This window comes from Lepisma saccharinum, chromosome 14 (assembly GCF_977018435.1).
Source record: "Lepisma saccharinum chromosome 14, izLepSacc3.1, whole genome shotgun sequence".
NCBI classification, from domain to species: domain Eukaryota; kingdom Metazoa; phylum Arthropoda; class Insecta; order Zygentoma; family Lepismatidae; genus Lepisma; species Lepisma saccharinum.
The window spans coordinates 46,952,987-46,965,206 of NC_139242.1; the positions used below are offsets into that span (position 1 = coordinate 46,952,987).

The window sequence follows — 12,220 nt, forward strand, 5'->3', positions numbered from 1 at the left end:
ATCGGTAAAATTACCGATTATTTTACCGATCCGATATATCGATTATTATCTGATAATTTAGTGCAAAATTCTGCCATTTTGTTGTAATTTCTATGGAAAATATCCATGCCCTACTTTCTAAAAAGTAAATGACTAAATATGCAACTGCTTTTGCACTGCAGTCACCTCAAAACACACATTTCTTAAAGAGGTCAGTGAACCTTTCAGGTTTTTCAAGGACCATTTCTAATTTTATATTGGATCGGTAGAATATTGGTTATCAGTATCGGTAAATTTTATATCGGTACTTTATCGGTATCGGCCAAAATTTCATATCGGCCCATCCCTAATTTAAACTGATATTATCATACTCTGATGGCAATATCATTATGAATATTTATATTAGCTCAATTGAAATAAAAGTGTTAAACACGATTTTGATTTAAACTATAAGGTAAAGGGAAGGGATGTGGGAATAGGGCCCCACACATTCTTCCTTTGATGTTAGTCATTTTGGAGCTCTGGCTGCCTTTACCTCCCCGTACTCATTTATTTGAGGCTGGGTGAACCTCAGAACTGCATTATTCATGTACAAGGCTGGAAAATTCCAACCTTAGGTCACCCTCCCTGGGAATCGAACCAGGTCTCCCACATGGCAGTTACATGCCATACTGACTAGACCAATCTGGCACAGATTTTAGTCATGATACAAAGCAATCCTTGCAAATGCAGATTTTGAAAATACACTATGCATTTCACCATAACTTGCTTTTATATCATGGGAAAATTAGAATTTTTCAACCGTTACTTACAAAAATATAAATATGATACTTGAAGTCATGTGTTGGTAACATCAGACAAGTGACTTTTCATGACAAATCCATACAAGTTTGTTCAGATTACTTGAAACTTCACTATCAAATTTGTTCAAAATCAACTCCACCCTGTTTCCTTCTTTCACAAGACTTTTCTTACCATACATTGAGATTAGAACTGAGCTGATACCAATGTTGAGGGGAAAAAAAGAAAACTACGACGACACTTTTGTGGAGTCTAATTACCCTGTAAAGCATGCAAAACTCAAAGTTTCTTTTAATTTTGCACCAATTTTGTGTGAAAAACTAGATTTTATGATTACATAACATGTATTACAATATTCTGACATAATTCTTGAATATTTTAAAGCAGAGCTTTGGTAAATGAATATAATTGGAGTGCAACACTTGGACACTAACTTCAACCAATATTATGAAGAACTTTTAATTATTACAATTTTCAAGCATAGGTACTTGTGAGAATCGGTAAGCGTATCAGTATCGGTTCAGCCCTAATCAGATGAAATTTAACTGTTGTAGAATCATTAGAATGCATGCAAAATTCCTATGATTTCATTCTCTCCCCTTAGTGAAAGAGAACCTAAAAAACAATAAAGTTCAAAGATTTCAAGGTCAGTGAAGGAATTTTAGTACATTTAATTAATTCCATAGGTTCCGAAGTTTTGAAACATTATAATGTACCACATATGTGAAAGAAAAGTAACAATGCACTTACCTGCTAAAGTAGTCTGACCACCTGCTGTTTGTATCTTAATCAGTGACTGTTGTTGACCTGACAAAGCTACATTCAACCCACCCTGCCCCACTACAGATTTAGGCAAGATGCTTGTAGGTCCAGATACTACTCTAGTGGTACCATCTAGGAAATAAAAAGGAAAAGCATTACTTATAAGCGTAATACATAATTAACATTATAAAAAAGTTGATATTTTATGCTGCATGCTGTCAACATTGTACCATTGACCATGACAATAGTCGCAACATGTACCTTACTTAAGTCATTATAATTATGGGAATATCTCTATAGACTCATCATCATAGATGAAAAGGTAGTTTCCTCATCTACTGTCAATATGTTATAATAGGATTGAGCCTGAGTGAATGAATCAAAAACACATACCCTTGATCAACGATTTATTACAAAATAGGGATGGGACTGATTAATCGGTACTCTATCGGTTACGACCGATATAGGCATATCACTGTATCGGTTTATTGGTAAAATTACCAATTATTTTACTGATCCGATATATCGATAAATATCTTATAATTTAGTGCAAAATTCTTCCATTTTGTTGTAATTTTTATGGATAATCTCGATGCCCTACTTTCTAAAAAAATTATTGTCTAAATATTAAACTTCTTTTGTACTGCAGTCACCTCGAAACACACATTTGTTAAGGAGATCAATGAACATTTCAGGTTCTTCAAGTACCATATCTAATTTTACTGTATATGGGATTGGAAGAATATCGGTTATCGGTAAATTTTATATTGGTACTTTAGCGGTATCGGCCAAAATTTCATATCGGCCCATCCCTATTACAAAATATATACCTCACAAGAGTGTAACACCTCACCTTTTGTCATGAATATCCTTCGGGTGCCAACAATAGCCTTTGCCCCTGCATTGTTTGTTCCTGCAATTATTGTTTTTGTATTTCCTCCCTGGCCTGTGGGTGTTGGTGGTATGGCTACTTTAGTTACTGCACGAGTAGTACCATCAGCTCCTGACAATGTAAACAGATTTCACAAAAGATTAATAAATATAATTGCTATTATTACATGCATTTAAGAACCACTTATATCTCTACTGAGAAAGGATGGCATTCATTGTAAAGAAATAGCTGGGGAAGGAGGGGAAAATTGTAGCCCCTGAATACTTCCTGTGTCAAACAAGTCAGTAGACAGCTACAAGACAATCAGTTAGTTCACTGAACCAAAATAAATACCCTGACTTTTCCTGATACTTTAAAATAGCTTTCCAAACCCCTCTATAATGGTCTAACACATTAATAAATATGTTGTCAAGTCTTCAATTTTGCAAACTATTCAAATAGATAAAGTTTATTCAACAATGACAAAAACAAATTAACAACTACAAGGTGTTTCAATAAAACAGGCATTTTAATTTTCTGGAGGAAATTTTCCCTCCTGATGTTGACAACAGTCACTGACTGCTGTTAACAAAACTATACCATTTGTTGAAACTTTGACTCATGAAATTTAGTCGCTTTTATGACTTTTTACAAAGATAGTGATTTATGTCAATTCACCTTATTTGTTTCTGATTAGTTCAGGCAGCTAGAGACCATTAAGAAGCCTAAAAAAACACATCTACATTGAAATCATGATCATTAATATTGACGTGTTGGAATGTGTCATGGTTGATCTCCTTCTCAGGCTGTTTGTGTGAATTCCTCAAGGTGTTCAGTTCACAAATGGCAATGTGTTTAAGGTTAGAATTATTGGTATTCCTTTTGCTGAATTAAAAAATACCCATTTTATTGAAACACCCTGTACAACATATAAGAGCATTTTTATAGAAAGAAAAAAACCAATCAAGAAGGTGGTTAGAAGAAAAAGCAAAATTTGTTTTCAGAGAAACATGGAATTTCCCTGACCTATCCACTCTTTTTAAGTTAATTTCCCAAACTTTTACATGTTTTCCAGGCCAGTGGAAACCCTGAATTAGGAATAACTTATGGTTAGAGGCATGCACATTTAATATTCGACGAAAACAAGAAATGTGAAATAACACTGTGTTTAAGGTTAGAATTATTGGTATTCCTTTTGCCGAATTAAAAAAAAATACCCATTTTATTGAAACATCTTGTACAACCTAAAAGAGCATTTTTATACAAAGAAAAAACCCAATGAAGAAGGTGGTTAGAGGAAAAAGCAAAATTTGTTTTTCAGAGAAACATGGAATTTCCCTGACCTTTCCACTCTTTTAAGTTAATTTCCAAAACATTTACATGTTTTCCAGGCCAGTGGAAACCCTGTATGTTTGCATGTTTCTGAAAGGTACGAGATGCATTTTTGTAGCATGTTTTGTCACAAAACTATGCGTAATGAGCTGCAAAATGCAAAAGAAACTCAAACACGAAATTTAGAGTATATTTACTAATGTAACACTTTCTGAAGTCTGAATTATCCTGTGAGTTATGCGAATCATGGAAAAATTTATTAATCCTGCTGTAAATATTTGAGAAGCACAAAGGGACTCCTTTACACAGGAATAAACTAAATACTCTGATAAGTGATAACTACATAAATGTCCAATTGGAAAGGGAAAGTTTATTTTGTGAAATAAGTAAAGTTATAAAATCAAATTTAAAGTTAACAAAGAAATGCCATCTTATGTAGTGCATTTGAACCCAAAATGTACCCAGTTTTTGTACTGAAATCTTTATATTTTATTCATCATGAATATGTGGCTCTACTTACGGTCCATGGGGGGGGGGGGGGAGTTGAAGTTAACTAATGTAGTTAGATATTCATTGACACTTTTAAGTTGTGTTTAAAACAAAATTAAAGAAAAAATATGTTCAGTTTCAGATTTTTCCATTACTTAGTAGAAGGAAAAAGAAAGATAGTAATGTAGTCTCCACTGACAGTTTAGAAGAAATTGGTTAATTTATTGTAGTAAATTAAGGCAATATCAATACCTTGAGCTGGCATATTTTTTTTATCAAAAAAATGGTATGAACTCCTACACATATAATTAAAAAAACTCATACATAGGAACTCACCCTGTGTTGCATGTACGACTTTGACAACCTGCTGCACAGGAACTTTGAGTGTCTCCAGAGCTCGCTTCTGCTGATGTGCTGCCCTCTGTAGCCGTAACTGTTGTTCCATTTTCTCCTTGATTTCCTCTGCCGAGGCCTTCGAGCTCACCGTCTCCAGCTTCCCTGCATTCGCAGTGCCACTAGGATCAAACTTCTCGGGCTTCGGCGCTAGAGATCCTGTCCGGCTCCTAGTAACAATGTGGGCATTAGCCTTCTCTAACCTAGGAACATGACATGGGCCAGGATTAGCAGCAGCTTGGCTTTGCACAAATAAGGAATGTGGGAGGCTGAGAAACATCGATAGAGAAACTAAACCAAAAATTAAACATAAATATGTCCACAGTGTATAACTTAAAATTCAAGCAGAGATACCAAAGAGTTTGTGTCTACTCACAAAGGCAACTATATGCTAGAAATGGGAAAATGGACCATGCCATAAATAATTGAAAGTATACTGATCCAATAACAAGTGTTCAACATTCACACTGAATTTGAACATTTAATTGCTTACCAATATACATCTAACCATAAATTATAAACAGCTTTTATTATTAGGAAAATAACATACGTTATGTACTAACAGACTTATATTCAGTCAAAAAATGTCTGATGTGGTTGGTCATATCACACTGCCTACTTTTTTGGGCCTGGGATGAAGATTTTATTCCACCCTGTCCTGATTAGCCTATCTGTGCATACAAGTGGGCTTAAAAACAAAACTCCAGCACTCATTATTGGGTGCAATTTTTAAGCTCATTTTCATTTTTCTACATTTACTAGAAATACAGTTATAAATTTTGAAAAAAAAATAAAAAAAAAAAAAATCATATTCAATTGTGTTTGCATCAGAAAGTGGCAAATTATTCATGAAAACACTTAGTTCTATGCCTTGTATAGAGGATATCTAAAATTGAACAGTTGAAAACCTACACTAAGCATCCTTTTATCAGTGATCACTTTTATAAAAGAAAAGGGGGGGGGGAGCAAGAAAAATATAATACGAGGCGCATCCAGAAAGTAAGTTTCCCTATTTTTTCCCGTGAAAGTAAACATTATGAGCCATGTAAATTGCGCATGCGCAGCAGAGTTAAGACGTATCAATCATATGCCAGGCAGACAGATCTCGCCCGGCGCCAGTAGCGAGGCAGCAGTGGTCCGAAGTGGAAGCTCGTATTCCTTCTCCCGCCGCATGACAGTAGCGAGGCAGCAGTGGTCCGAAATGGAAGCTCGTATTCCTTCTCCCGCCGCATGCGAGGTTCGGTCGGTGATAAAGTTCCATTATGAGTAAGCAGATGGTGCGTCGCTGGTGTCGGCAGTTTTCGGAAGGTCGTCAAAGTGTCCATGATGAAGAGCGCAGTGGGCTTCCGTCCCTCATCACTGATGATCTGGTTGAGCTGGTGCGGCAGCGCATCGTAGAGAACAGTCGCTTCACGATTACGGAGTTGACTAGCCTTTTTCCGCAGCTATCGCGATCCGTGTTGCATGAGATTGTCACTCAGCGCCTGCTGTTCAAAAAATTGTGTGCCAGGTGGGTGCCGAAAAACCTGACACCCGAACACAAAATGAAACGTTCAGGAGCAGCACTGACATTCCTGCAACGGTACCATGATGACGGCGATGATTTCCTCGACAGGATTGTCACGGGTGATGAGACGTGGATTTCGCACTTCACCCCGGAAACCAAGCAGCAGTCAATGCATTTGCGGCATAGTGGATCTCCGGTCAAGAAGAAATTCAAACAGACGCTGTCGGTACAGAAAGTGATGTGCACCGTGTTTTGGGACAGGAAGGGCATTTTGCTCATTGACTTCCTCCCCAGAGGTGAAACGGTGAACGCTGACCATTACTGTGAAACACTAAGGAAATTGCGACGTGCCATTCAAAACAAGAGGTGTGGCATGCTTACTGCAGGTGTTGCGCTCCTCCATGACAATGCTCGTCCACATACGGCTCGACGCACAGCAGCTGTTTTGACGGAATTTGGGAGTTGTTTGATCATCCACCTTACAGTCCTGATCTGGCTCCCAGCGATTTTCACGTTTTCTTGCACCTCAAGAAATTCCTGTCCTCCGGTGAGCGTTTAGGCAACGACGAAGAGCTGAAGACGTCTGTCACACGCTGGTTCCATTCCCAGGCGGCAGAGTTCTACGACAGTGGGATCCAAAAGTTGATACCACGATACGACAAGTGTCTCAATTCTGGTGGTTGCTATGTTGAAAAATAGCTGAACCTTTGCTGTACCTGTTGCCAATAAATGGTTTCCTGAAACTGTGTTGGTTTTTTTAAAAAAAAATTGGGAAACTTACTTTCTGGATGCGCCTCGTAGTAAAATTAACCTCCCTGATAATAAGTAGCAAATTGTCAGTCTCTAGATACATTTTTTGATAGGTGCTATTTAGAGTGAGAAAACTGACAAATTATCAGTAAATTTAAATTTACAATTTACAACCGAGTCTTAATTGCAGTTGCAAAATATGAATTTACGTTGACATCCTAATGATTAATTGAAAATAATCAAGCACGTCAGCACAAAGTCCAGCCCCTTATCGTAGTTAAAACCAACATCTGTCTCAGAGGATTGAAATCTCCTTGGATACCTAAAAGCTGAGGCTATAAAAGGTCACTCAGCACATATAACGACAAACACACCTACAATGATCCAGATGCCAGTCTTTCGTTGAAGTGCAACATTGTATTTACCGAGGTGCACTCCTTGGAAGTGAGGTTGACATTTGGGTGCCTTCTCAAAATGTACCTTACACCCAGAGATCTTAATGAATCGTAAGTAGTACAGAGGGTTCATTTTACACAGTTTTACAAAGTGAAACACTCATTTCATCTTGTGAGCTACTTATATGAAGAACTGGAATAGTTCATCTGTCCTAGTCACGACAATCAATGCAAGTGCACATGCACTGAATGGATGAGTCCAAGGCAAAATAGGGGTGGAATGGATATGGGAACAGGTTCTGTATTTTTTTCCCCTACTGCAACGACATTGAAGTTTCACATAGTAACATCACCGGCAAAATACACAAAGACGGGAGTTAAGAGTTGTAAAATATGCAAAGAGGGGAGTGAAGAGTTGTAAAAGCAATCACACACGCACAAGAAGAGGAGTGATAATAAACAAAACAAAATACTGATGTGAAACCCACAGCGTAGTGCATTTGAGCTAATCTCATCTTCTGCAGTCGGACAGTTGACAAATTGGGCAAGTCTTGTTCACTTGCTATTGTAACAAAGTGTAATAGGATTTTGTGCAAAGCCTTCAAGCACATTGGAAGTATGTGCACCTACAGTCTGTTACTAGTTTGAGGTATAAGATCATTCCTGTTGCTAAACATTCCTTGAATATTATAACAATTCTGCAGGGATTTAAATAAAGGCAAATTAAACCAATGTGCAAAACACAAATAAAAATATCAGGTAGAGACAACACACAAGGTACTTTTGTCTTATTGTCATCCCAAATAATTTATTATAAAGTGCATTTAATGATAGAAAATGAAGACGTACAGTTGTGGACACTTCTGGGTTGCAACAATCCCACTGACTATCAATGGGATCGTTACTACAACCCCGAAGTATCATGACTGTACAAGGCACTCACCTCCAATAATAATAATAAAAAAAAATGATTAAAGAAAATAAAAAGAAAATTAAAGTAATAAAGCAGGAATAATGGTTGTACTGAGTGCTGCCCACTACAAGTACCACTGGGTGAGGCAAAAGTCTGGTTACATATGAAAACAAATACATGTATACAAACATACACATGATGGATAAGTAATCATTACACATTCAACATGTGTGCCATCTGCTTGAATGCAAGGTTCAGTTCGATGCCTGCAGTTGTGTAAGATGTCTGCTAGTGTGGTGGGATGATTTGGGAGATGGTGCCTGTGGTTCTTTAAGTTGGTTCAAGTTCTTAATTTTCTTAGCATGCAAAATGGCCTTTACGTTTTCATAAACAGATTTCACCTAAGCTCTGTCACAAGTAAAAATCCAAGGTTCTAAGGTCTGGTGACAACGGCCATTCACCAATGTAACCTGACTTTTGCCTCACCCTGTACTACCCTAACTGAAATGAATCCCACTTTTACTGTTGGATAATGGTTTCCATCCTCTTTCAGGTACCATTATTCGAGGACTGAGCCTTTACTGGCATCAGAAAGTATCGGTACTGATACTGGCAGTGGCATAGCGTTATAGTTCGTGCATACGGCGGCATTCCCTGATTTAAAATTTCAAAAATGAGTAAATGCTGTAAATATAAAGTAAAACTTGACTAATTTCATATATGTTTGACCTTCATGGCATTATAATAGCTATTTTTCGTGATCCGCTTGCAACGCTCCACTAACAACATTGGTTCTAGCAATTTTTTACAATGCCTTTCCTGGCCGGACGCAGGTTTGGCGTAAAGGACTCTATATTCCTTGCTGACTATCTGGAGGGAAAGCTTGGATCTCTACAGCACATGCACAATGCTCTCTTGGATGCTGGTGTACAGAGCAGAGCTACGTGATTGGTTCTAGGGCTCATGTGACCCTTCCTTCCATTTGTCGCAGACAACAGAAGCAGAATTTCTACTCGTTTCTTCGGGCTCGTGCTGTGTGATGCTACAAATACGCAATATTGACTGACGTAACTTTACCAAACTCAAATATACCATTTCTTAATGGCCACTGCATTATATAATTTATCGCACAAACAGTGATGTGCATTAAAAACTAAAGAATGAACACAGTTTTTGTCAAATAAGTTGGTGAAGTCCTCGTGGTACAAGTTCAGCCTGTGGCTGCTCTACCACTTAACCCACAAAACTATTCTATTTTTATTATTATTATTTTTCGTTAGTTACTAACTGCTTAACATTGTGTCAATGGAAATGTTTAGCATTCATTTGAAAACTTTTAACATCGAATGGTCTCTGGAGAAAATTATTTTACAATGTTTATCAGCATTCTCAAGATGCAATAAACAGTGGTCTAAATTACTAATTGGCACTGTTACGTGAGTCGAGTGTACAATAGTTGGATCATCCACCCACCTCTGTGTCAAGACAAGTGTGTTTTGCACGGCGTGCCAAGACGACAGAGGTCCCTGGTTCAAATCCCGGCGTGAGCAAGGGTGTTCTTTGTGAGTGTCCCTTCATCAACATCATCACTCATATTCATATTTGCGATTAACCAAAAGTGGTAGAAAAGCGAAGTAAAATAAACCAACTCAATCAGTAGTTGGACCACCCACAACAATGACATCTACTGTTGTGCAGAGGCGCTTGTAATTCAGGTAGGTTTTTAATGACTTGCGTCATGCAGAAAGGTATAAAACACCAGAGTTCAAAACATTTGTGGCATAGTGAGGCATCTAATTTTCTAGCTAAAACATGCATGGATGATGTTTTATTGAAAACCCAGCTGACTTCAGGCAAATAAACAATACCTGTGGCTACTAATTCCATGAGTCAATTATTAAGCAAAAAAGGCCCGACCCTTCCTTCGGACTTGGCGTTCCCACCCGAAATGCCCATGCTACACCACAGGATACTGGCAAAAACATTGAGTCTGTGTTTTTTCAGGGTCTAAATGCATAATGGAACTTTTGAGGAGTTTAAATTATGCAAAACGCAATTAAATGCTTGTATCATGTGAAATTTTGAATATTTTACAGCAAACCTTGGTATTCATGATGGATGCGGTAAACGCAGTTTAAAATTACTTACGTGAAATTTAGAAATTCGTATTTCTGCGTTGCACAATTTAATGGTTAAATCCTATTAATTTCGAAGATTCACAGTCTTCATTCACTAGGGGTAATAGGATTTAACCATTAAATTGTGCAACGCGGAAATACGAAATTTCACGTAAGTAAAACTCTGGCAGATTGATATAGTTCCAACAGAAAACAGATTAAACCATTTTGAATTGTTAAATTGAATTGACCAAATTATTAGGGCTGTGTGAGCATGCTCCCCTGTGCTTTGCACCTTGCCATGAAGGTGGGGGTGATAAGACCAGCACCATGCCCCTGGCCACCTTTACCTCCAAGAGTTTCCTCCAGGTACCCACTTTATATGATACTTGAACAGGTGGAAAACATCCCAGTTCTCCCCTGCCAGGGATCGAACCTGGGTCTTTCGCATAGTAGTCAGATGCCCTAATTATCAAGGCTGAACTGATATCATTTTGATCCAATACTAGCACTTGCACCAATTCCTATTGATACCAGAGTTATGCTTTAAAATTCTCACAATTTCAGAGAATCAGAATGTTACAAAAGCTCTTATTCATTTTAGAAATCAACTTTTCGATACAGTGTGCATACAGATATAACGTAAAATATGAATTTTTCATAATTTCCAGGATAACTTAAGTGCTGTATAATATTTTGTGATCTTGTGAAATATTTGTGCTCTTAGATTTTTCGAGGGGGAAAAAACATATGCTGATATTTCTGTATCACTGGTGCTTTTATGTAAATTTAATCATTACAATGCTGTATGCTGTTCCATGAATGTTAGCTACAAATGTACAGCGTCAATACAAATGTACAGTGTCACAAGTGTGCAGAAGTTTTATTTTATAAATTAATGAGGTAATATGCAAAGCTTGTTCACATTTTGGATGTTCATTCATCCCGCAACTACCACACACACAGCCCACAAAATTTCAGCTTCTTAATTACTTTAAATAAAGTATGAAGTACTAGAGGTGGATGGCCAATGTAAATTCAATTCTGAGAGTAGTTACCCAAACCCAATCTGTTAAATAATTCATATCTGCTAATCCAGAATTTACTATGTGGCAGAGGTGACTGGGAAATTTTTAAAAAAATCGTAACGTTATTGAAAATCAGTGCAACTGACAGTCTTTGTAACATTCCTTCATGAAAGCTGCTACGCAGCATATGTTTTACGTAAGAAAATGCATGAAAAGAGTAACCCAATCCTAACAAGCTTTTGAACAGTGAATATAGATTTTCCTGACACACAATACTAATTCAGTGGTTCTGTATCATGCTTCAAAGGTCTTCAACTTGAGCATTTAAGCATAAGCATTTTAAATTCAATGGTTAATACTACTAACTAATGGTTAATTATAACATTCAATGGTGAAAACTGCTAACTAATGGTTAACTTTGTACAAAACGTGAATTAGGGTAAGGTTTAGCCCGGTAAAAAATAAATAAAAAGATCATGCTATCTGCTGTGCGTTGCACCATGCCTTGAAGGTATATACGGGGTACAGAGGTAGTGGCCCCATGTATTCTTGATCTTGGCCATAGTAGAGGTATGTATAAATGCCATGCTTCAATCACCTTTATTCCCCAGGAAGCACTGATTAAATGCTGTGTGAGCCCCAGAACTGTTCTAGCGAGAAACTTTATCAGAAAAATTCCCAGCAGAGATAACCGACCATGGGAATCAAACATGGGTTTCTAGCTTGGTAGTTCTGTACTCTACCGACTGGACTACTATGGCTACCATACTTTCAGCCCAGTAGCTAAGAAAATATGGCTTCCCCATAGACAAATGGTCAACCCTCGGTTCAATTCCTGGTGGAGAGACAACAATTTCAGTGTTGACCCAGCATCATGACGAGA

The 12,220-nt window shown here is 37.5% G+C and overlaps 1 protein-coding gene across 3 annotated transcripts in view; it reads right to left on the reverse strand.

Annotated features, from left to right (window-relative positions):
* Positions 1 to 12,220, reverse strand: part of E(bx) (nucleosome-remodeling factor subunit NURF301 E(bx)) — a 92,448-nt gene that overhangs the window by 32,478 nt on the left and 47,750 nt on the right. For 2 of the 3 annotated variants that reach the window (XM_083135531.1, XM_083135528.1), the window contains exons 19-21: positions 4,571 to 4,830; positions 2,396 to 2,545; positions 1,531 to 1,674 (exon numbers count right to left, since the gene is read on the reverse strand). In XM_083135531.1, coding sequence (XP_082991657.1) covers positions 1,531 to 1,674; positions 2,396 to 2,545; positions 4,571 to 4,830 — 554 coding nt within the window. The remainder of the gene's footprint in view (positions 1 to 1,530; positions 1,675 to 2,395; positions 2,546 to 4,570; positions 4,831 to 12,220) is intronic. The other variant, XM_083135530.1, reaches the window with a different exon arrangement.